We start from the raw sequence: 27062 nt of genomic DNA on the forward strand, positions 1-27062 counted from the left end.
GGGGGGGTGTCTTCCTACTTAAGCTTTGTAACAGACCTGTATGAAAGATGTATTAACACTTCTGGTGGTGCCACCTCTTGCTACATGAATTCATTAATGATTATACTAGTTTCTGTCCATCTGGCTGGCAGGTTTACAGTCAATGTTTTTGTACTATTTTTCAGATATCAGTCTAACCGCTTTCCAGGACTTAAAACAAAATCTTCTAATACAGTTACCTTCTTGACAGCTACTTACATCCCTGGCATGCTAAAAACTCTCTTCCTCGTTCACAGTTCCTTAGACTCTGCTGCCTCTGCAGTGATGAGGTCACCTTCTGTAATGAAATTCTTGGAATGAGGAGTTTCTTCATTGACAGACAGTGCCTTTCTCATATTGTGGAAAATCCTCTCAACCAAGCCAGGAGCAGGCCTTGTTATATCCACTCTATGTGGAACCCCATTAACAAAACACACATACTGCTTGTTGTCTCATTGCACTCTAACTCTCTGTCTCTATCTCTCACAGGTCATCAAGCAAATGTTCTTCATTTTGTAGACTGATCCTTCCACAGATGCCTTTTTTCCCCCCTAATCTCCCTCTTGAATCTCCTTCCATTGACCATCTCTTAACTGAGGAGGGCCACATTTCCTCACTAGGCATTTTGAATTGTAACAGGAGCCACTGTGTCACTTGTCACCAGCAGTATCATCACATCTGGTCCCTCTGGTAAATTCTGTATCAAGTAATGGGCCTCTTGTCAGTCTAAAAATCTTAATTAGCATATTTCTTGTAGGAATCATCCAGACCTCTACCTAGGTAGACAACTCGCAGATCATTTGAGGGAATACATTTGAACTGTTAAAGATCAAAGACCTTGTAATGGCTGCTGTGGCAAACTTCACATCCCTTGATTGTTGCCACACTGATCTATTTCGGTTTTTCACGGGGTATCCGACACATTAAAAAAAAAAACAAGGTTATTCTCGGCCTGGGATAACACATTTCTTCAGGTCTTGATGACCCAATGACTTGAATTTAATCTCTACCTTCATCTTTTCTAATAACAGCTTTTTCACACATTCCTTTCATCTGTCCTGGCTTTGTTCCCCCTCCAAGTACTTGTTACCTGCATTTTTCTTTTCAGCTGCACACCTGATGATGGCTATACAGCCGAAATGTTGTCTTTAACCTTCTTTCCGTTTCAGTGTGGAAATAACTTTTTAATCTTTCATTTCTAATATTTTACTCCCCGATGATCACGGTCTAGTTTAGCCAGCATACCTCACGATTTTACAGGCAAAATGATCTTATATAGTGACTTTCCCTAGAGAATACCTTTCCAGGACTCCTCATGGATGCTCTACAATTAAACCACACTGTCCGGGAAACGCTTAGGCGATGACATGTAGTGCAAAACCTCCCGTTCACTCTTGAACCAGTGAAAGCGAATAGTCAGTAATATAAATACTGGCGGAGATGTATTCTTCGCAAACCACTCCAGCTCCGAGATCTGTTCTCGAACCTTAAGTTAAATCAACACGCGCTAGAACGTACGAGTAGGTGGCAGCCCAAATGGTCGACGTCTCCACCACAGATCTACTTATTTTAGATATCGGTCTTTCTATTAGTTTTCTAGGACTTAAAATCTCAGCTTATTTCAAACAAACTGACCTACACCGCTCATTTCACCCATATACTAAACACACTACCACTTTCAGGGCTGTTAAGTACTGCGCAGCTGCGCAGTTCATCACGTGACCCGAAGCGAGCTGTCCAATCACGTGACCCTGCGACTAACCACACACGTGATGCGGAACGTTGTTTTGGTTCGTTCGGCGTTTGGCTTTGGCTGCCCCACAATTTAAGGACACTGCGTCTCCTGTTATTGGGGGTTGCTGTAGAGAGCAAGTTTGGGAGAGTCTTTCGCGACATCCTCCGTAGGGAGACGAGTCCAAATGAGTTATCCTGGCTCTGTAGAACGCCAGGGACTCCGGGCCCCGAATTGCCCCACTACCTGCGCTGGGGCCTCGCCAGGGACCCTGATGGTGGAGTCGGTGGACGATGCCGAAGGACTGTACGTAGCTGTAGAGCGCTGCCCTTTGTGTAACACCGCCCGCCGCAGGCTCACGTGTGCCCGTTGTATTCAGGCAGGCGACTTCGTCTACTTTGACGGGAGGGACCCAGAGAGGTGAGCTGTGCACAAAGTGGGCTGCCCGTGAGGCGTCGGTGACAATTTTGTTACTAAATTTAGGACGTGAGTCTTGTTGCTAAAGCAGCGTCCGTCTCTCATTAATATTTTGCTTATCCGATTTCACGTTTACTTCTATACTATTAGATAAGGTTGTCGTTGAGCAAAGTTCTCACATGGTAAATATTTACCTTGTTGTCTTTTAATCTCCCCTTCATCTTTCTCTTACTTTGTGATGCATTCCTGTGAACGATGGGTTGCTTAATGTCTTTAGTGTGACAGAAACTGTCGCTGGAATCAAATTGCATTTCCCCATCCGCTGTGACACATTTTCTTCTAGAAATGCTTTAGAGAAAAAGAATTTGAGATTGCGTTGCTCATTCCCAGGCGTGAAAAAGCATTGGCGTTGTTCTTTGCAGGAGACCTTGGCAGGCTCCACACACATTTAATTAATTAATGGTGGACACAATGCTGCATGTGTTTGCTGTGCAATTCCCATATCTATTATTAAAACATTTGTTTTAAATCTTGCAAGTTTCCTCGCTATCTTTATGTAACCAGGTGGTTCAAGTTTGATTTGTTAAACGCTTTCCATGACTCGTAGCTCATCAGTTATGTGTAGTTCAGTCTGCACCTTCATTGTTTCCAGATGAAGTTTTCATGTTTATCATTTTTCACTAATTATGCAGTCAACTACTTTAAATTCTTTACATGTTTACTCATAATTAATATACTAATTATAAAAAAAACTGTGCGGCACGGTGGCGCAGTGGGTAGCGCTGCTGCCTCGCAGTTGTGTGATCTGGGGACCTGGGTTCGCTTCCCGGGTCCTCCCTGCGTGGAGTTTGCATGTTCTCCCCGTGTCTGCGTGGGTTTCCTCCGGGCGCTCCGGTTTCCTCCCACAAGTCCAAAGACATGCAGGTTAGGTGGATTGGCGATTCTAAATTGGCCCTAGTGTGTGCTTGGTGTGTGGGTGTGTTTGTGTGTCCCCTGCGGTGGGTTGGCACCCTGCCCGGGATTGGTTCCTGCCTTGTGCCCTGTGTTGGCTGGGATTGGCTCCAGCAGACCCCCGTGACCCTGTGTTCGGATTCAGCGGGTTGGACGATGGATGGATAAAAAAAACTAGAATTATTTCCCACACTGTAAATGGCTTTTATTAACTTTTTTCCAGGTATGAAGATAAAACCGAGCGGCTTAAACTTCAGAAGAAGAACATGGAAGACTTGCAGCAGAGGTAATGATGCATTTAAAAAGATGGCCGTTATCCGTAACCTTAAACTTACAGGGTATTGCTCCATGAATTAGCTTAATTTGTCTTTTTATTTCAGATTTTAAAGGGTAACTTTTTATCAGGTGGGCTATTAGTGTAACAAGAAGACATCTCTTTTTAATTATTATTAAAAAAAAAAAAAAAAATTATAGTGGCATGCTTCTGAATCAAATAAATAATAGCATAATGGATACAACCATTTAGTTCAAAATCAATACAGAGAAAGCAAAAGAAAAATAGAAATAAACTGGGAAGAAAGCAAAACAACATTCAGGCCCCATCTAAGAGAGAATGCAAAAGAAAATAGATGCAACTTTTTAAATGTAGTAGAATGGAACACACCTTTTACTGCATACAAAGAAACTGTATAATACAAGAAGGAACTTTTTCTTTTATAGCTTTCTTTCTCTGCACAATTTGTTGTAGAAGAAATTTTAAGTCACTCTGGAATGAGCCTGACTTAGACTGGTGGCACACTACACAAGACAGCATGTCGAACTCTACAGCTTTGTTGCCAGGTCTCCTCACCTTTAGGATCTCTGGTTACTTGACTAGGAATCACAGGGGAGGACTGATTTCAATTTGATTTGTCACTTACAAATTATACATACAGTACTATATACAGTGAAATGCTTCTTTGCTTATCTCCTATCCTCACAGTGTATTAGCACAGCTTCACGTTTCCAGAGTTTTATGAGGTTGCCATTTTGATAGCCGTTTAAATTGTTACCCTGATAGCACTAATGATACCTAGGAAGCATCCACGATATGTTGAGTTCAGCTGCAATCTTACCCTGTCTTTCAAACCATTTGGACATGTTGAACTGTCGACCCACCTTTCTAGTTGCATAGTCCTAAATGCCCCTTTTCCTCCTTTTGTTGCAGCTGCTTGTATGTACTATATCTCTGGCTGTGTGCTCATTGATTGTCCGCTCTCACACCCACAAGAGCTTACCCCTACAACTTAAGACAAAATCACATCTGTCTGATTTTTTTTTTTTTTTTTTTTTTGTCGTGGCAGACTGCAGACCATTGTTTTATTTGTGGGTATGTCTTACAACATTTCAACTTTATTGTCTTATGTACTCCTTACAATGAAAATCTTTTTCTGCGAGTTTTCCAGCAATAAACAAGAATACACAACAATCAAAAAAAAACACTCCGATGCAAAAGAAATTTTAAAATAAGCAGAAGTAAGCATGCATGTGCCGATAAACAATTCAGTGTAACCTCTGCAGGTGTATGGTCTCAAGATGGCCTTCCAGCCACAAGCTAGCCTGCATTGCTGATGGGAGGGGCAGTGGATGGGTATTATTAGCAAGCCTGATGGTGTAAGGGAGAAAACTGTCATTTTTTAAGCTTGATGTTCTAGCTGCTATGCTCTTTTATAGCATCTCCTTGATGGTGGCAGTATGAACAGTTCATGTTGTGGGTGGATTGTGTCCTTAAAGTTCTGGGCACTCCTGAGAACTCTGTTCTAGATATCCTCTAGTGCAGGGAGTGCTGTTCCTATGATATTTTGTACTGATTTTTATAAACTTCTGTAGAGCGTTGCGGTCCCATGCTGTACTGTACCCAAACCAGACTGTGATGAAGTAGGTGAGGATACTCTCAATTGTGCATCTTTAGACATCCTGAGGATAGTGCTTGGCATGCCAAACTTCCTCGGCTTTCTCAGAAAATACAAATGCTGTTGAGCTTTCTCTGCCAGGTCTGTGACGTGTTAGGTCCAAGTGACATCCTCAGAGATGTTAATACCATGAAATTTAAATGTGGTCACTCCCTGCCCTTAAGTCTCTCCAGCGTACTTGACTGGAAATCACCAACAACCTCCGACTTGCTAACATTCTGTAAATGAAGGATACAATTGAGAAATCGCTGGAAAAGGTGTAGTTTGACGCTGCCTTAGAGAGCTAGTTTGCTCAGTTACCGCCAGATATCTGAACTAACCCTTGTTTTCCTATCTCTTTCTAGAGTTATCAAAGCTATGGATGGGAAATTGAGAACTGACCATTTGGTAAGGACACTAAGTGCTCTACAGGCATGCCTGTCTCAAATGTTGTGCGTGTGTTTGTTTTTGTCATAAGACTTTTTTTGAATTGTACAAGTGCCAATACAGATCCTAGAGCTTTTTTCCACAGTAAACTGTTAGTGCCAATGCTACGATCAGAAGTTACCACAGAATCCTTAGTGGTACACATGGTGTATACTGGATCACAACTCTGGTTAGCTTACTGAGTTGTGACCAGGGTTTTGACTCCTAATTCAGGATGCAAAAGGTAGCTAGTGACATTTAATCAAAAGTGATTTCATGTTACACTTTAAAGCCAGGCAGGCTGCTGCATTCTAAACTTTGCACTGGGAGTCTGCCAGCAGGGAGCTGTATTTGACAAACAAGTGATGACTGGTGCATTTGGCAAGGAGCAGTGTTGAGACTGCTGGCAGGTCTTTCTGATGATTTACTGGAGGAACTGTCGGGAAACTGGGCTCACTTTGGAGCTGCTCCGGGTGAAGGCGAGGTGGTGGTTATCTGTGATAGTATCCATAATTGGGGATAGAATTTGAAACATTTTTTGGTAGCCTAAAGGATTGATAGATTAAGAACGTACTTGTCCTGAAAAATGTTTACTGTTCTTTCCCCAAAATGTGTCGCAGATATGAAGATGAACAAAATTTATAGTTTGCATCGTGCAAGCAGACCTTAGAATCACCAAAGGATTTTTTTCAGTAAATTTGTGCACCAGTTTCTTGAACTGGTTCAACATCTTTAAAGTTAAAGCCACATGGGAACATGTATGACAAGGCCATTTTAGCATTTAAAGTTTAATGCCTCTTCCTGTTATCCTCAGTTGATTTCACTTGGTAGAACTCTAATTAGAGAGATCACTAATTACACTTTTGCTATTCACATTTTAAGTTTTAGATATGTCTGTTTGCATTAAATACATATCTAAAAGTCTTACTTTGAGTAGTCAAAATGTAATTGGAAATATCCAATTTGAAAACACTGTAGAAGGAACTTGCTAGTCAGAAATGAATTGCAGATATCTCAAGAATTTTGAGTGGTGAGAAATATAAAAATGAAAAATTGACACTGTAAACCACACAGACAGAGGAAGGAAGCAAGCTACAGCATCCAAAGCTTGTAAACTAATGTTATAACAACCATTCATAAGATTCAAAGCTGAAATAAAAGTACTTGGTGAAGGATAGAGTTCATGTTGATTGAATGAATATATGCTTTTGAATTCCAGCTAATCAGTCCTCTCTTTCCACATCAGTGTGCAGTAGGAGAGCGGTATCATCACATTGGGCATGTGCAAAAAAAAAAAAAAAAAAAACAATTACATCTGTTTCATTTTATTGTATTTATTTGCCACTATACAACAGTTTTCCATAGCATTTTAATGGTGGAGACTGTCTGTCTACTGTTGTAGACATACCTTCTGGTGTTTCTGATGTATATTTTATGACAAAATAGGAGATCCTCACCGCCGTCTAACACCCACTCCAATGATATGGCTATGTTTACAATATGTGTGTAATTTTAAAGACATAAATCAATACATGGAAACATTCTGGGCTTGAAAATAAATATAAAGCTTTTTTCAGGAATATGCTGATGTTCCATAAATGCCTTTTTAAACTGAAAGAACAGGCACAATATCTTTTTTTAAATGTAATTGGCTGTGAAAGGGGAAAACATGCTAGATTGGCATTCAGCAATTTTTGTTTCTTAAAGTAGCGTTCCATTCTAAGGTAACACAAATTAAGTGTAAAAGACTACATAATAGTTATAAAAATAACACTGTATCGAGGTAGCATGATGATTTAGTGGTTAGCCCTGCCACTTCACAGCCCACAATACCACGTTCAGATTATGACCTGGGTACTGCCTGTTTGGACTTGTAAGTTGTGGGCGGGGACCCCACCAAACACTCCTCACCCATCATTGAATGTTCCCCTCGCATCCCACTGATCTGACATGGTATAAGGGAGGGAGAGAGGGGGAGTCTGTGGTTGTGCCTTGTAATAGACTGGTGGTCCACTCAGGAATGCCTCTTGCCTTGCTTCTGGTGCTGCCAATATTGGAGCTCACTACACAACAATATAGCTATGGAAGATGAATGGTAAGATACAATACTGCCAGCATGTTATTTATTTATTTTAAGTGCACCTACTTGATCCAAGCATTTTAAGTGTGTGTGTGTGTGTGTGTTTTTTTTATTTTTTTTTATTTTTTTTTTTAATACTTACTAAAATTTACGAAAACTGCTGGAAACCTTATTCTAGGGTTGAATGTCAATTAACTAATATTTGCTAACAGCTTGTGCTCCAATCTAATCATTTGGTCACTTGCTTTTCAGAAGTGGAAAATAATGTCTTGTAAAATGAGAATACAACAACTAAAGGAAGCAATCTGCAGTGGAAGTGAAGAAGTAAAACACGGTAAGAGAACCAGAGTACATTAATAAAAATGAATAATTAATTGATTAATAGAAACATATGGAAAGAACCTCGTTATTAGAAGGATAGATAATCTGTCAGTATTTATGCTTTGTGTTCAGTAATTTAACACCTTATTTTCTTCTCTTGCCACAAAGGAAGCCGATTGTAAATTAGATCCCCACAACTCCACAGCCTTTGGTTCTCTGTGTTTTATCTAAATTCCTTCATGCCAGATGGTCCTGTCTCTTCCAATTCGATGTACTTGTGGACTCTATATGGTCACCTGATATGATGAGTCTGGATCAGGGATTACTAACTTGCTAACATCATCCCTCCTTATATTTAATCTTTGGTTATTAAAATCTGTTACTTATTCTTCTCTTGCCTTATCTAGTGGTTAATATTAGCATGGAAGCTGGCCATCTCCATTTTGTTTTTGTGGATTTATTTTCCTTCTTTCTATTCATCCAGACATAGCCTTGGGCTGTCTGCGTCTCCTTCTGGTTCAGAGACCGGGGCATGCCACTGCAGGCAGAAGTGGATATAGGGCTTAGCTTTTCTATACAGTGTTTAGAGTCTTTCATTTAGTCTTTTATCCTAAAATCCAATTTCTAAAGGCCGGCATAGTTATTGATAGACACAACGTGTGGTTTTTATTTATTGTGTTGATGGATACTGGGGAGCACTCATTTGCCCTCTGAGTAAGATAATGTTCTTGCATCACACCCATTGCTGTTACAGGTGGACATTTTTATTTGCAAAGTTTGAAACTCGCAGCGTATCCTACTCGATTGTAAGAGCCTCTTTTGTCATTGCCTTTTTTATTTTAACATTTTTTGTAATATTGTATATTGGATAAGACAGCCAAGGTCTTGCTTGGTTTCAAAAGGTCAGGTACAAAGTACATGTCAGTGTTTACTGCATTTTAATTTTGTGGTTGTGTTTGGTTGGTCTCTGCATTTATCTATAGTCATCCATATGTCAGGCGATGGATACACAGAAAATATCCAAGTCAGAGTATCCCTTGGAGTCCAGTTAAATTGGTCATTAGGAAACAGAGTACGGGAGCATGTGCTGATGGCACAGCTGTACGTCTGCATTGGGCTGGTAGTCCACACAAACTGAATGATCATGCAAGAAGTTGACTACTGAGAGGAGGCCACCAAGAGATCTCTGAGAACTTTGGAGGAGTTGCAAGCTACGGAGGATAAGATTGACAAAAATTGTTCTCCGTAGTCTTTCCAATGTGTTTCACCAGTGGCAGCTTTATGGGATAGTGACATCTCGGCTAGAGTTTGCTAGGGGGCTCTGAAATCAGCTGGACGAAGGTTCTTGTGGTCTGCAGAGGACAAATTGAGCATTTTGGCCATCAGATAAAATGGCATATTTGAACACTGCACATTATCAGAATGCAACATCCCCACTGTAGTGGGCACTGGAAGACATATGAGGGTAGAACGTAAAATTAATACAGGGTAATCCTGGAGGAAAACCTGTTGAAATCGGCAAGAAGACAGTCTTAGGTGAAGATTTGTTTTCAAGCAAAACACCAACCCCAAACATAAAGACAAAACTACATAGGAATGGCTTAAAAATGGCAGTGTTAATTTCCAGGAGTGGCTGGACTTGAAAATGACGCTTCACTTACAATCCCCTCATGATACCTGACGAAGTCCCAGCAGTCTTGCTGAAAAGAATGGAGAAAATTGACAATGTCCAGATGTCCAAAGCTGATGGAGACCTGCACACACAGACTCGAGGATGTTACAGCTGCCAAAACTGCTTTTACTACATGCATTCAGTTGTCTTGTGTTTCATATTTGGAATTAATTTAGACCACTTTGCCAAGATCTGTTTTCAATTTGATATTAAAGACCCTTTATTTAAAATAAAAAAAAAATGCACTGTGACTCAATGTTGTGTAACAAAGGGGGTGAATAATTTTTTGAGGTACAGTAAACTACATTGGTCTACTACTTTTAGTCAAGTAAAACTTTGTATATACAGTAATCTCGCTATATCACACTTCAACTTTCGCGGCTTCACTCTATCGCGGATTTTCCGCTGGTTCGTGGGTTTCAGTGGACAATGGGTCTTTTAATTTCTGGTACATGCTTCCTCAGTTGGTTTGCCCAGTTGATTTCATCCAAGGGACGCTATTGGCAGATGGCTGAGAAGCTACCCAATCAGAGCACGTATTACGTATTAAACTCAAATATATTGTGAGCAGGGGGGCTGTTCACACCCCTAGAGGATACGGATGGTCCTCAAAGAATGCTGAAAGACTACCTTCACATTGCTCTCTTCCTTGCTGGGCTTACTTGTGGCTGCTTTGTTGCGCGATATGCTTCCCGCACGGTGCTTCGCATACTTAAAAGTTCGAACAGCACCTATTGATTTTTGATTTTGCTTTTCTTTCTCTCTCTCTCTCTCTCTCTCTCTCTGACATTCTCTGCTCCTGACGCGCACTCCTTTGAAGAGGAAGATATGTTTGCATTCTTTCAATTGTGAGACGGAACTGTCATCTCTGCCTTGTCAAGGAGCACGTTTAAACTTTTGAAAAAGAGACAAATGTTTGTTTGCAGTGTTTGAATAACGTTCCTGTCGCTCTACGACCTCCTGTGTTTCTGTGCAAATCTGTGACCCACGCGTGACAATTTAAAAATAACCATAGAAACAAATGGTTTTTGCTTCGGATTTTCACCTATTGCGGGGGGGCTCTGGAACGTAACCCCCGTGATAGGCAAGGGATGACTGTAATACATAAGTCACTAGTAACTAAAACATAACTACAACATCACTACCAGCATAAAAAACCCTAGAATATGTATAGAGTAATCTCGCATATGTAAATTACCAACACAAGAATGGTGAAAGTAGCTTTTTGCGAGTCTCCACAATGATTCCTTGCTTAGACAAAGAGAAACACTAGAAAATCAACTCGAGCCATCTTGTAATAACTAATAAGTCGCATTTATAAAATAGGCAAGAGCACTGGTATCACTAGTGCATACTTGACACTGTTTAAGAAGTACTTAATGAATTATTTATTATTATTATTATTCCTTCTAATTTACTGAAACTAAGTAGACTTTATCTGTTGTAGTAGATTGTAGAACCGTGTATTCCAAATTAATGTGTTCTTTTCAAAAAGTAAGATATTTTTGTCTCGCTCCTTCAGTACTGTCTCTTTCGAAAATCCTTGGGTGCTGCTGGGTTGACTGTGTTACACAAGCGGTTGCGTGCGGAGTCCCAAATGACCCTCGTCACCTGCATTGTGAGAGAGCATCAGTTACGGCACTTGTCATTGTTGAGGACCCAAGCAGCTGTGACAAGGCCAAGGGGGATGCCCACGAAACACCTAGCTGTGGCAGATGGTCATTTTATGGAGAGTGGGATTGGACCACCTGTCTGCCTGGGGGATTGCCATCCAACATCCTGAGTTGTTTCGTTGTATGGTGGGATGCGGCAGTGCACTGTATTGGTGGGTGCTCCCCAATTTGACCTGACATTCTTTGTTTTTATGCTTTCTCTTTCCAGATAAAGATCTTGTATTAAAATGTCAGGATGAGACTGGACGCCTATACCGGCGGGCCCAAAGGCATCAGGAGAAGAAGGAAAAAATTGAGCGACACAATCGTCGTTTAGGTGACCTGTTAGAAAAGAAGGGCAAGGAACTGCAGGCAAGGCTTGAACAGCTGGCTGCACTTCGCCGAGAGCACATTTCAGAACTGACGTCCTGCATTTTTCCAATGCAAGAAGAGAAGCAGGGAAACAGGTTCACCTCATTATTACCTTTTGCAGAATCTCTGTCTTGACACAAACCTTTGGTTTTTAGAGTTTGAGTGTAGCCATCATTTACACTGAATGATAATTTGTAGTAAAGCTGTGCTTTGAATAATCGCTCATTGTCTTGTACAGCATTCTTCTACAGGCATTAAACAGAAGAATCGGCTGTCGGCTCTTGTTCGATTTTAATATTTTGTATCAAAACGTATTTTGTGTGTATATCACAAGTGGAAAGCCTAATGATTAAAAAAAAAATGCAAGTACTAATAATATTGGAGAGGTTTGGACCAAACTAACGGGAGAGAAAAATTATAAAAATAATTGAACTAATGGAATTTTGAACTTAAGCATCACAGGTTTAATAAAGTTTGCAATGTGCTGGTGCAAAATAGAAGGGGGTATCTAAAGAATGAGTTGGATGCTGCTGAGCCCATGGCCTACAGGCAAAGATTACCTAATAGTAAAGGGAACACCCTGCATACTAAGAGTCCTGTCCATTGATGGTTAAAGTCCACATGAAAACTCCTATTCCGGTGTACTAGTTACATTAAATATAAACACAGTTTTAGGACTCTAAATGTTCTCCCTTTAATAAAAGCGTTGCAGTTAGGGCCCCGAGAGTGCTGGTCTGCAGATGGCTGACAGAATCCGTGTTGGTTTTCTATAGTCTGAGGTAACAGTTTGACACCTTTGAAAATGAGTGTCTAGAAGGTAAATGTAAGGGGAGTGGAGCTTTAAAGTTAAACCTTGTTTATTATTGGGTATTAAATCCTATTTGGTTAATGTTTATATATAATGTGACATACAAGATCAGCGTGCATAGCAGTTGTTTGCATATATATTACACTTCTGATGCACCGATAGATCAGGTGATTTGTAGTAACAAGCAAGGTAACATTTGGTGTTTTCAAATTAGTGTAGACATCAAATTCATTCTTTTAGCAGCCTATTTCTTCTATTATATTCAAGTTTATAAAATTTGTTAAAGGGCAGAGTACTTGCCAGGCTTCCATATTCTTTAATATTGGAGGTAGAAACTGCATTGTCGTACAGTAATGAAAATGGGCGATTTGTATTTCTACACAGGAAACAAAAAGCTAGGATGACAAAATTTCAGATAAATACTAAAAACCAGTCGCTGAACAGATACAGTGATCAAAATGTACAATGCATTATGTCATTAAACTAATTAGGTGCATGCAGCTGACTCAGGCTGTGTAAACTATACCCAGGCCAGAACCCCAGCTGCGAGTGACGCGGTTTTGCTCAGTCATACAGGCAAAGTGTGGGACAGTCAGAAATTGTACTCGAGGGGAGGAAAGAAAAACAAAACTTTTCCTGCCTATCAGACAGTATTGGAACAGCCATCGCTCCTAATCCACTTGTATCACTGGGTAGTATAATATTACTGTGTAGGGAGGCGACTGTTCAGCAGAAGTTTGATGTGGTCCTCAATTAAGCATGCAGGGCCTCTCATAATGCTTAGCCACTTGAGTATCTTGGAGTGAAAACTGCATATCCATAGCTTTCCAGATGGACTGGAGATGGTGTCAGAGCTGAATTTAATTAAATATTGTGTTACTAGCTGAAATAACCAGCATTGCACTGGGAGGAAAATAGTGTTTTAATTGTTTGAGAAAAATAATTTAAAAAACCCAACATCTTTAAAAATAAAAATTAACAAACAATAAAGACTCCCTAATGTGCTTGCCTTGTGGTCTTGTATGTGTGTTATCATCCAATTGACACTCGGAATCGGCCAACTTTATTTAATGTCAAAAGCAGCAGGGGTGCAGTGCTGCTCAAACATAAAGAACGCTGGCAGTCTCCTCCAGTTCGCCCTCTGGTGGTCATTCAGTGTCAACTGGCTGATAACATGTATGCAAGACCACAAGTTGACCCCCACCCTACCCAGAAGGGGGTGGTTTAGGGTTGATTTCACCCTACAGTATTGTTAGTCGACCAATAAGAAACACGTGTACCAAGTTTCGCAAAAATCACTCCAGCCATTTGGAAGTGATGCTGAAACATACATACATACACACATTGACTTTTTTATATAGAGAGAGAGAGATATAAAATAATATAGATGGATTGTATGGCTAGTTAGTCTGCATCATACTAATTGTAACTTATTCTTAAAACTGATGAATGGAACCAAAATTTTAGTTGGTGCAAATATGTTGCATGCAAGCAAATGCATTGATGATGAGGGATTTGAAAACAAGTCCAACCATACTTTAAATTCCAGGAGAGTGGGAGGCTTTTGATTGAGAAAACAAAGATATAAACAAACAGGAGGACATTAGAGGCATGAAAAAGTACATCCTTTGTGGCTCTGGGACCAGGTTTGAGCACCACTGCTTTATATCAATGTTATGCCAGTGTATTGCAGTACAAACGTCAACATCCCAGCTCCTGGGAGAAGCAGATTTGTCCCAAGTATTTTCTAAGAGTTACGCAGACAAAAGGCCAGTGTTAAATAAAATAAACATATCTGTTTTAATAATGGCACAGCTTCTTTTCCTAAACATCCTGCAGCACTAGCCCAAACCCTCCCAAGACTTTTTGTTATATCCTCTAATACCCTCCTGTGCAGGACAACACCTCATGTAGCAGTTCCAGGTGACCCCACTGACATTTGGGAGTGATAATTCATAGTTGGTGTGCTGTAGAGGTCTTTATATACTAGACAATATTTAAAGTACATTTTATTAGAATTTCCTTAGCAGTTCAGTTTATTTCACAGCAAAATAAACGTTTTAGACAAGAAAATGTTCTAGTCAGACAAGAGCAAAAACAATCTGCTTGTGTAAGCTCTATAGCTGTGTTTTGGTGATGATGATTATGATGATGATGCATACTGAAAAACTAAGCAGGTTTAATGATGCTGTTGTATGCCATATTAAAGTTCATCTTCTCTTTGTTAAAACTGTGGTGTAACCTAAAATTAACAGATTTTATGATTCTTTTGAGTTTTAAAATATTCAAAACTAGCTAGAACATACTGTGTCAGTTAATGCTGCATATTGACTAACTGCTCTCATTATTCTATTAAGATCAGGGACACGATTTGTCCTTTAAAGAGTAAACATTTGGCACCATAATGCTTTTCTAGTTGGGCTCTGATTTAAAGATGGCCACTTTGGTGTGGAATTACCAGGTTTGCCAAATTGAAAAGACCTGGAGATCTTACACATTTCATAATTACGTCACAATCATTATTCAGCAAGGCCTGCTTTATCATGAGTTTCAGGCTGGAGTGCCAGTATGTAAGGCACACTCTTGTCATGGGGAGCTCTCGCTTGCAATGGAAAAGCCAGTAACTGAGTTTTTGGAGTTACTAGATCTTTCCTGATCTCATGAGGTAGCAGTGGTGGCCAAATATGTCTTCATTCCGGTCATAGCACAATGGAAGAAGCTAGTATGTACACAGTATTTTACATACGGCAAAACAAATGCCTAGCAACTGCACTGACCAATGAGGAAAGACCACCTACCAGTGAAAACCTCGGGTAATGACCATTGTCCTCACAGGTGGTGCAGTGGTAGTGCTGCTGCTTTGCAGTAAGGAGACTGTGGAAGATTGTGGGTTCGCTTCCCGGTTCCTCCCTGTGTGGATAGCTCTTTGAGTACTGAGAAAAGCGCTATATAAATGTAATGAATTATTATTATTATTATGTGTTTTAAATGCAGCGACTGCGTGATTTAAATGGTGGGTGTTGCTGATTCATGAAAAAAACAATACTGTGTACATGAAGCTCAGGAAAAATTTAAATCTAGAGATCATTAATTTTAGGGGCGACATTATTTTCTCAATTTGCCAAAAACTTGGATGATGCGACATACGAGGTTTTTCCATAGTTGGTGAGCGCTGTTTAGTCAAACAGTTTGTTGAATTGGATTCCTGGAGTGAAGGGTCCATCATACGACATGTTGAGTAGTTCACTTCACTAGTGTACTTGCCGCAGTATGTTGCTGCGGTGGATACTAATATTAACCCAGAATCCACTGGTACTAAGGCATTTAAGTGTATAAATAAATACAAACGATACTTTTCCTTACTGCCACTGCATTTTAGAGCCTTGTCATCTACAAGTGCGAGTGTCCGACACTCACCTGGGGACCTGCGAGTATTTCTGTCTCCACTTGGGAGCCATCCTGTGAATCATAACTACAGGGTAGGTGAGACCCATGGTTGATGAAGAAGTCTGGCTCTGTACCCAGTGCTGTGCATAGAGACAAGTTGGCAACTAGATAAAGTCCATTTTTCCATCCTCCCTTATTATAAGACCTTCTTTTTCTTGCAGAAAAGTTGCATTCCTTGTTTTAAGAGCTCGATCCCAGTATGTCTGGTTCTGCCCCATTCACTCGCCTTGCACCCTACCACCCAACCTGTTGCCTTGCTGGTAGGGAGTCCATATTATGATCATGTGGGGGCAAAAAGGAGTTTTGAAATGTAGATGGATGACAGCTTGCAAGATATCTGTGCACTGATTCAAGGCAGGCCAAGTTTTATCAGTTTAAGACGGTGGAACATAAAGCATCTCCTGAAGGTTCTCAGTTTTGAGTTGTGGGTAAGGAGCAGCAGTTTAGGATTGGCAGGAGAATGGTGGAGGTTTTCCGGAATAGTCTGTAGTCGGCAATGACACCTGATGTGGTGATCATGTTACGACAGTCCTAATATGCACAGGAGCCATTATAGTTCTTAAGAGCAGTCAAAGGCTGGATAGATTGGAATGTAATGGTGTTCAAGGTTTAGATGGTAAGTGAATATTTAATCCCATTTCAGATCTGCATTTTTTTTTTTTTTTTTTGTACGCTTAGAGACCCTACTGACCTGGTGGCAGAGTGTGACTTGGCTTTGACCTCCAGCACAGTCAGTGAGCTTGCCGAGGCTCGTCGCACTACCTACCTGTCGGGTCGCTGGATCTGGGATGATCAAAATGGAGAGACCAGCGTTAGCATCACTGGGCCATGGATATGCCTGCCTAGCAATGGGGACTACTCGGCATATTACAACTGGGTGGAGGAGAAGAGGACCAGTGAAGGACCAGGTACATGGTGGCAGAGAGTTCTTTGTAACTATCGCAGTGTTTTTTGTTGGTGTTTGAGTGATAAGACTTTTATTATAATGGCAGGTGTTTTTCAACCAAAAATGTCGTAACCACAAAAAATGCTTGTGCTCATGTGGGCCTGAGTAGAAAATTCAAAGCAACATACAGTAAGAATTAATATAGGTGATGCATAATAAAAAACGGGTGGAAAAAGACTACACAAGTTTAAAGGAAGAAAAAAAGACCACGTCTCCTTCTCCAGTGACGGCTTCGTAGCTTGGCATACGGCAATGGTGGGAATTGCCACATAATATAATATTAATGCAAGTCTTGGGCCATGATATTGTAACCATTTTGTGTTTTGATATACATTTAGTTTTTGTGATTCAATATGGCATTATTTTGCAATTTGTCCCTGTGTCTCTTTGACTTAAGTGAACGTTTTTCCTACGGGCAAAAGTATCAAGATATTAAACCAAAGCAGAGAAACCCATGACTCCATCAATGCAACTTTTATTTGTTGCAGAAATTGAGTGAAAGTACCTTGTCACTTCCCATGAAACACTGGGAGTATTCAGCTACAGCTTGTAAAACACAAAAGCTGACCTTTACTCTGGGCGAGTCCTTCTGTTTCTGCTTGGGCTGTCAACCAAATTAGGTTTATCCTCAAACGATTTGATATTCTATCTTGACAATTTTTGGGGTTTACATACGTTAATTTACGTTATCCTGAGAAGGTGTGGACTACTGCTGTTCTCTCAATACCTCTTTAAACTTTTATACAGAAGCCAACTGGAACCACTATTGCATTTTCAGATCCTGATAAAGAGTCTGTGGCAGTTACCATTGGAATGGGGTAAATACAACATGATCCTTCACATCCACATTGTGTGTGTTTAAATTATAAAAGACTTTATTGAGAAAGCCACCTTCAGCTGTCCTCGGGCAAAGATGAACTTGGGCCACTTCAAACAAAAGCAAATGAAGTCGCTGGAGAGCCTGCCTGTGACTTGCACTGTCCGCTTATCTTTGTTTTCAGTCATCAGAGTTAAATATTTTTTCTCAAAAACAAAAGTTAACTAAAAAGCACACAACGGAATGGTCTCACACATAACCGGACATAAAACACGGCTGTTTGCCTGTTCTCCATCTCTGGCGGGGGTGGCTTGATGGCCAGAGGGAATGCAGTGGTGGCAGTCACAGTGCGACACAATCTGGTTTGTACCTCCTTGTCATCGTAAGCGGTGGCCCTCCCAGACGAACGCTGCTGTAGGCCCATCCGGTACATGAACATGTTCAGATCCACAATCGGCTGGAGACCGATCAGTGGATGCTGATATCTCCTTTTCCGTTTCGATCACTTGTATCAAAATCAGAGCTCGACAAGTCCGTGTGATTCGGTGATAATACGCAGAACGTTGCTCAAGGGGTGTTTTACTTTGTGCATTCGCTTTGGTCTCCTGCCATTTTCGAGGTTGTTATGCTGTTCACTTCTCGTGCACATGCCGGGAATCGAGGTTACATCAATGAAGCTAACTTTCCTTCTAGCAAAGAGAGTCAAACTAGAGCATAAGAGTGAGTTTTGTCATAGTTTACAACTGATCACCGTCCTCTACTCCTGAATTTCAAACAAAAGTTGACATCTGCCCTGAAAGAGTTAATTGCATGAATTTCTGTACTCCTAAATCGAGTTTAATAAATACACCTTCTTGCATTCGTGGCAGCTGGAGAACTTAATCTGAAACATGCAATTTCCCCAAGCATCGTCATATTAAAGTTCTTTCTTTGCTGTAACATGGTGAAAATCAAACGGCCCACTTGAATGACATTAATACAGTGCAGCAGTGCCAGCGTTTAGTAGGCTTTGCTTGTTTCATGCCAACAAACATGTTGCCAGTGCTGCACAGTTCTAACACCCATCTGTACAAGGCGATTCTTGTCTTAATTGTATGATGGATTTCTACAAACAACACATTGCAACAGTCCACATATTCATAGCCCCAGGCCACCATACTGTACCCTGGTTTGACTCCGTGGTGGTGAGATGGAGGATTCAAAATACAGTATTGGATTGTAAGGTGGAAGGCCTTCATCCAGGTGAATACTGAAATGTTTGTAACAATGTGTGCAGTGCAATTGTAAATCTGAATGCAAATAAGGACTTGTTTAAAAACTTGATTAGTTCTGATTAGTTTCCAAAAATTGGAGTTTGGATTTATCTGCATTGTAACTTGGATATTTTGATGAAAACATTCTTTAGGTTATAAGCAATAGAAAGATCTAGTATTGCATTTTCAAGATCTAATTCTTTATTTCTTACATTGTTGTTAAAAGGCGCCTTTAACTGAGGCTAATTTTCTAGTAGGAATAACCAATGGTGATAGGAAATAAAACTTTATTTATAAATGTGTGTTTGTGCAGGACTCTGCTGGTACTCGGACAATTTACAAAGCGCACGTTATTTAGACGAGTGTTTTAGGTTTGCCCTCTTTGTTAATTACATGTTGAATATATTATATAATGCAGTGCATTAATGTTAGTTTTTATTTCTTGTGTTTAATGAGTCTGAGGAGCAGGTGGTTTTGAGTTCGTGTTTGCTCTAAGAATCTAATCTCTTACCAGGAGGGAAGTAGTAAAATGATGATGATGATGATGATGATGTCTTTCAGATATGGATCACATTAACCCTGCTCACACCATCAGTGCTGCTCTCTGCTATGCAACTCAGCTGGTCAACATCTTATCACACATACTGGACGTCAACCTTCCGAAGAAACTCTGCAACAGGCAAGTATCCAAAACTGGATGAAGTTGATCCTACTGGAGATTCTTGTTCTTTGGTGGGCTTTTTCAATACAGCATTATGTAATTTAAAGTAACTTCCATTGTATTTTGATTTGATTTAAGTGTACAGTTACTGTTTGATCTGCATAAATTGTTATTCAGGTCCACAGGGTGAGTGTATCCAGGCAAAGCACCTGAATTTCTGACTTGTCTTTTTTCAGTAGCGTCTTCATTAGTAGGCCAGACTGTCAATATGACATTAGGAGGGCGTCATTGCCTCATGGATGTGGCGCTGCTTACATGTTTAAGGCTCATTTCTTAGCCAAATGGGGGTATGAGCTGGGCTTGGTTATTTTGTAATGACTTTGCAAATGCTTTAGTAAAGTTTCACTGGGAATTTGCTGGAAACATTTAACAAGATCCTTAGATTCGGGAGACCGGTTTCCGGAGTAAGATTATATCTGGGATACTGGGCATCATTTATAGAACTCTTTTGTGTTTAACTGGTTTTGATTTGTGACACTAGAACAGTTTCTAATTCTCTTCCTTTCCTCCATTGTTCATTTTATCTGTCCAACTTTTATTGAGCATGGCCTTAAGATCACTTAAATGGATACTACTTGGTAAAAAAAAATATTTTCTCATAAAGGCAATTTTTATTCTTTACTCCTTCTTAGTGAATTCTGCTGTGAAAATCTAAGTCGATGCAAGTTTACTCGTGCAGTCAACAAACTGAACACCAACATCCTTCACCTGTGCTTCTCCCAGGTATTCTTGTGAGTTATTACAAAAATGCACTTTTAGAGCTGTGCCATTGTGGATGAAGGAGCCTAAATTGTGTTTGACTTGCATGGTGTTGACCATCTCACTTGTTGGGATTCTGATTCACTTCCTTATTTTCTAGCCTCAGGTTTTTTATATTTTTCTATGAGGGGTTTCTTCTGCTGTGGACTGTAAAGCAGAACATTCAGATAGTAATTATGACCAAATTCTTCAAATACAGAACCAAATTTGCAGCAAAATCATCTGTACTTATTACAATTTAAATGGGGTTTACTTAACATTCTGATGTATGTAGTCTGTGGTGTCTGTGCACAGTAGTAAGACTGTAGAGCTTTGCCAAGTGCTGAATCTGCTGCTTTACTAACTCAGTTTAATCAACACACACAAGCTGATAAAACCTCCACAAGTCAAAACTGGAAGTAGAATGGCTGTTGGCTTGTGGAGGTGGTAAGTCAAATCACAGGTTTCTGAAATTTCTTGTATTATACACTCCAGACATGGCCTTCTAGGCTCAATCTCTTTTTTTTTTTTCCCGTTGAAGCCGGAATACATTTAAAAATGTTCCCTCTTGCCCCAAGTGCACCCCAAGTGTTCCTCCTGTCCAAGCATGTCTTAAAGCCTGGTTCTTGGCCTCTTGTCATTTCGAGGTGCCTTGCTCGACTCCTGTCTGCTTTTAGACTACCAACAATGGTAGACAGGCCCCCATTACCCGTTGTGTAAACGTCAAATGCAACTTTGTGAATACTTTCAGTCTGTGAAGGCAACCCGGGTTGCGCCTCTTTAGTATTTAGTGACCCAACATTGCTCTGTAGTCCTGTGCTTTGCTGTCATAGAAATGCTCGATTTTAACCTTTTCAGCAATTGAACTTTGTACCCCTAAAGTATTGTCATGATCTCTACATCTGATCCACTAAAGCCAAACTAACTAATCCGATTGCTCGTCAGGAACAAACAAATGCACGCGCACACACGTGTTATGTATGAATGTACGTATGGTGGTTTTGTTTTTATATTGTACATTTTTGCACTATTTAGATGGATGAAGTATACCAGACTTTTAAAAGCTAGTTTTGGTGAATGTCACTGTGATTTATTTCAGAATAACTGGTTTGTTACCAGTCAGTACAGAACTGTATTTTGACAGTATTGGAGTAACTGTTTACAGTTGATTTTGGTTAACATGTAGATTTTAGTACAAGGTGGTTATTTTGTTAAAAGAACAGAAACAACAAATGACTTGACGTATTTTTCTACCTTTTACAAAACAGTCTGGCACTAGTGCTGTTAAAGTAGCCACTTTTGTCTGGATGAGATGGAGGGACGGCTTAGCTACTGTATTACAAACAAGCTTGATGGACAAAATGGCCTCGTTGTCTGCTGTCAATTTTCTTGTGTTCTTGAGTTGTTACCTAAAACATTACATTAGTAATAACGGTCCACTCTTGTGTCCACAACATGCTTGTTCTAATTTTGTACTGGCCTATGCTCATCATTGGATATTTCAGGGATTCAAACATTGCTGATGCCTTTTTAAACAAGACTTTGTGTGTTTGTTTTTAAATTAAATAAAAAAAAAAATAAGTAAACCTTGGGAAGCCAGTTCAATTGAAAAAGCAGGGGCAGAATGTTTGGAGAATTAACAAGAGTAGTCTACATCTTCAGCACTTGTAAAGATTCAAACCTCTAACAAGAGTCGGACTTCCATTCTCTTATGGCCATTCCTCCACCTTGAAACTAGAATGAGAAATAAATCGACGTTGCTGCGTCTAGCAATATGGCTTATTTTTCCCCTCTTCAATTTAACCAGTTTGGGTGCTCCATGAATGTGTCACAAGTTGACCTGCATAGGGCAGATATGCACTTCACTAAAGATGGATGCATGGAAAATGAACATTTACAAAGAAGAGTTCTTATTAAATAAGTTAGTGCAGTCATAATGAGGTTTGGAGCTAGAAAGTGCAATTTGTGTGAGAGTTTGGTTAGTCCCAGTGGACTTGTCCCTACACATTAGTGTCCAGAGGTAATTTAAAAACAAAAAAACAACAAACCCCTCCGTTACTTTATCAGGGTACAAGTTGAGGGGCCTGAAGCTGTAAAACTGACCTGAGTTACCACCTGGTGACACAAAAGTGGCTGTCACCCACAAGGAAAAAACAGAAGGACCCAAACCTTCATGTCTTCTTCAAGTCAAGATTCAGTGGTGAAATGGTAGAAGTGATGAAAATTTGTAAAGGAATGGTGATGCACTAACACGTATATTTTATACAATTTTATGAAACCTTTTGTGCGGAAGTGTAGCTGTATAGATCAAAGAGCAACCTGATGTCCATGTCCAGAATTCAAACCAAACTGAACAGCAGCTCATCTTGGGACAAATGTAACAGCAACACAATTTAGGGACACCATGTCTTTTGAATATGTGGTGAGGGCTGGGACATTTGGTTTTGGTCTGTTTACATTGCAGTGCTTAGCCTTTTAAATTACTTTACAGTAATGGATGATTTCGTGACTACAAATGGTGTTTTTTTTACTTGACAGCATGTAGCACCAGAGCTTTTACATCCTCAGCACACGTTGCGAAACATCATGTTTCTAATCAGCTCGGACAACAAGGAGCTGGGACGGTAAGTCAACAACCACTAGATACTTTGGAGGAATGACCAGTGAGCTTCTAGTAGAAAACTAATTTCACTTACTACATTAAATACTTTTTTTTATTTGCGTACAACATGTGTTTAGATGGATTAAGAAAAGAAAAATTTTGGTACACTTTTTAAATAAAAACAGACAAATGTAGTTTGCACTGGACATCTTCCAAAAGTTAATTTTATTTTGAAAGGTTCAAAAAGTAAAGACATTTAATGTGCAAAATGTACAACATGGTAATAATTGCTACACTGACTTCAGGAGCAAAGCTGTTGGGCGGAGTAGCTGATAGCTGTGTATCAAAGGGTAGAAAGACTAAAGCTGAAGAAGAGTACACCAATATTACATTAATAAAAGTACAGTTGGCACAAATAAGAAGCAACCAGGATAAAGTTTTGTTTTTGTTCTTCAAACTTTTGATATTAAGTGTTGACACATTTCATTACATAACACGGTCTCTTTTTCTTACCCTACTGTAGGACTGGCCCTTATGAAATTAGTGCAGACTTGGAAGATTCAATGGAGTTTGTAGAAACCAGTGGAGCTGGTCAGACTGATGAAAGTGGGGAGGATCCAGTGACAGATGAGGAAACTGACCTGGGAACAGACTGGGAGACAGTGCCAAGTCCTCGATTCTGTGATATCCCCTCACAAGCAATGGATATGTCACAGAGTGCTGCCATGCAGACATCACAACCAGTTGCTAGTACTGTCACAGGTGGCATGATCTCTTCAGCCGCTGCTTCTGTCACATCATGGTTCAGAGCTTACACTGGGCAGCGCTGAAAAAAATCATCATGGTCTGAATCCTCGGTGAACTGGACTGTCTTATTACCAGTGTTCTGGCACCAATCCCAGTATTGTTTGATTAAACAACTGACACCACTCACTGCACTAGCACATGTGCCATTACTTGGCTGTATATTTAGAACAGCCTAAAAAAAAGGCAAAAGAAAACTATCACTGAACTCTAATGGATCCTTTTATAGTAGACTTTTATAACCAGAACAGCCAAAGTGTGTGTTTTTTAAATACTTCTGTATATACTGTGTGCACAATTAGGCAAGTGAGTATTTTGACCATATCCTCATTTTTACATGTATGTTCAAACTGCAACCTGTATAAACTTGAATGCTTATTGGATTTAAGCATGTCAGGTGATGTGTAATGAGGGAGGGTGTGGCCTAAGGAGATCAACACCTTATCTCAAGGAGTGCATAATTATTAGGCAGCTAGTATTCATCAGGCAAAATGGTCCAAAAAACTGATTTAACCGACTCTGAAAAGTCAAAAATTGTAAAAAGTCTTTCAGAGGGAATGCAGCACTCTTGAAACTGCTAAGATATTGGGTTGTGATCACAGAACCATCAAACATTTTGTTGCAAATAGTCAACAGGGTTGCAAGAAATGTGTCGAGAAAAAAAGATGCAAATTAGCTGCCAAATATTTTAGAAGAATCAAAAGTGAAGCTACCAGGAACCCATTATCCTCCAGTGCCGTCATCTTCCAGAACTGCAACCAACCAGGAGTGCTGAGAACTACAAGGTGTTCAGAGACATGGCCAAGGTAAGGAAGGCTGAAACCTGACCACCACTGAATAAGAAACAGAAGTTGAAATGTCAAGACTGGGCCAAGCGATATCTGTAGACAGATTTTTTTTCAAAGGCTTTATGGACTGATGAGAGTGACTGTTGATGGACAGGCCTGTGGATCAGTAATGGGCACATAGCTCCACTTTTGATGAACTCAAAATCAACTCCTCATCCTACTGCCAGTTTTTAAAAGACACTTTCTTCAAACAGTGATACAGGAAAAAGTATATATCTTTCAAGAAGACCATGATTTTTATGCAGGCCAATGCTCCATCACTTGCATCGAAGTACTCCACTGCATGGCTAGCCCGTAAAGGCCTTAAAGATGAAAGAATAATGACGTGCTGCCGCCGGCATCCCATACCATCCATCATCTGGCCTAAACCCTATTGAGAATTTGTGGGCCCTTCTTAAACATGAGGTTTATGGGGAAGAAAAACATCTCTCTCTGAACAGTGTCTGGGAGGCTGTAGTCACTGCTCCACAAAAAGTTGATCGTCAACAGATCAAGAAACTGACAGACTCCATGAATGGAAGGCTTATGACTATAATTGAAAAGAAGGGTGGCTGTATTGGTCACTGAATTTTTTTTTTCTTAAATGTCAGAAATGTTTGTAAATTTTGAGTTCTTAATCTCATGGTAACAGATTAAAACAAGTGAGACGGAAAAATTTTCATTTTTCCTTTAGTTGCAGAATAATTCTGCACACATGTATTCCCCTGATGATGTTCACACTCGCATTTCCTTTGTAAAACATTCAAGTTTATTAACATTTTGGATTAGCACCCTGTGTTGGCTGGGATTGGCTCCAGCAGACCCCCGTGACCCGGTAGTTAGGATGTAGCGGGTTGGATAATGGATGGATGATAGCACTGTATTTGTTCCATATTAAAATTAATCCTCAAAAATACAACTTGCCTAATCGTGCACACAGTGTATAAACACTAGCTAGACTCCTAGGGATCCAGGCCTGATACAAAATGTAGTTACGCATGCAAATGCCTTGAGTGGCACTGCATTGTAGTGTACTGTATGTGTGTACATGTTTAAAACAAAAAAAAATCTTGGTGTGCAAACTTGCATGTTGCCTCTCCATCTGTAAGAGTCCCAAGCTGTGAAGGACTATCCTCTGTTAAAGATGTGAGCATGTCTAGAACAGCTGTTTAGCAGTATAGTGTTAAGGGAAGCAGAACTGTTGATTCAGAAAAGTAGTACATCACCACATTTATTTTTGCTTCTACAATTTCTATTCTTTCCTTGCATCTCAATAAATTGAAGTTGTATTCTTTTAAGGAGACCAGTGGGGAAAAGAAAAACAAGTTTTGCCTCTGAAAGTACCAAATCCATTAATACACTGATGAAGGCTGGCACGTCATCAGAAATATTTACAGACCATTTAATTGTTTTCACTTTATTGGGTGTGAAGAGTAAACCTGCATAATCACTGCTGCAAGGCAACATACAAAGTTCCACCTTTCACTGCAGAGGGTGTTAAACCAGTTCTGCCTCACGGTACACACCCAGTGCCAAGCATTCAAACCTTATTCTACAATTTAGCAGTATAATGTAAAACATTTTAGACGTGTCAAGTGCTGGTTTAGGGTCATGATAGTATTTGTAAACGCAGTGATCAGAAAGAAAAACAGCAGCATTAAAATTTTGGCAGAAAATGGTTACCAGCCAACTTAAAACATCTTTAATAATACAACAATATCACAACAGGTGTGAGCACACATAGGTAGCTTTGGGAAAGTACATCATGAGCTGCAGTTAAAGTAGCAGTTTCCCCATCCTGCTCCTCCAAAGACCACAAATCTATTGCACAAAATATTTCACAAGATTTATATTGTGTAAAAAATCCTAAGAACTGTAAATACTGTACACTGTTCCCAGCTACTGTATCTTATAGGTATTATATAGTCTACATGATGATACTAAAATAAAGTGTACCCTCCTTGGTTCAACAACTACTGTAAAATATGGACAAAGGCTACCTGCAGACTCAAAAACTAACTAAAGAAAGGCTTCTTAGAAAGTGTGAGTATGTGTCAAAGAGAAACGTGATAATACGTGATAACGATACGATCACCACACCGCCACTGTTGCTAGCACTCTACTAGTGAATAATATAACTTAAGTGACAATCTTTTTAATCTTGGCATAATGAAAAAAAAGTGATGGGGGAAGAACAAAGTTGGCCAAGACAGGCCCCAAAAACATAACATTAGGACAAAATAGCAACCTTCTGTGACTGATGTGCACCATATTACATATTTTTTCAAAAAGGTGTGGAATAAAAGTTAAAACGTGATGAGATAGCACCAAAGGAATTCACCACCACTACTCTAATGAACCACCTCTGTCAAGCGACAACAAATTGAATGGTATGGGGAATAAACAAAGTTAACATATGCAAGACATTTATTCCAGGGTGTAGTGTTTTGTTTATTTATACAGTTTATTTTTCACCCAAACAGAACAAAAACACATTAAAATACAAACTGAATACTGTACATGTTAA

General features: G+C 39.9%; 1 protein-coding gene across 1 annotated transcript; it reads left to right on the plus strand.

Moving 5' to 3' along the window:
* The first annotated feature begins 1769 nt into the window (after positions 1-1769).
* atg14 (autophagy related 14) lies at positions 1770-25320 on the plus strand. Its single transcript, XM_028822059.2, has 10 exons — positions 1770-2170; positions 3342-3404; positions 5415-5457; positions 7808-7889; positions 11430-11667; positions 16506-16735; positions 19405-19522; positions 20197-20287; positions 22841-22926; positions 23428-25320. Exons 1-10 carry the CDS (start codon positions 1938-1940, stop codon positions 23732-23734), a joined length of 1491 nt encoding a protein of 496 aa, XP_028677892.1. The 5' UTR covers positions 1770-1937; the 3' UTR covers positions 23735-25320.
* The last annotated feature ends 1742 nt before the right edge of the window (positions 25321-27062 follow it).

The sequence above is a fragment of the Erpetoichthys calabaricus genome, chromosome 16 (genome assembly GCF_900747795.2).
Source record: "Erpetoichthys calabaricus chromosome 16, fErpCal1.3, whole genome shotgun sequence".
Lineage (NCBI taxonomy): Eukaryota > Metazoa > Chordata > Cladistia > Polypteriformes > Polypteridae > Erpetoichthys > Erpetoichthys calabaricus.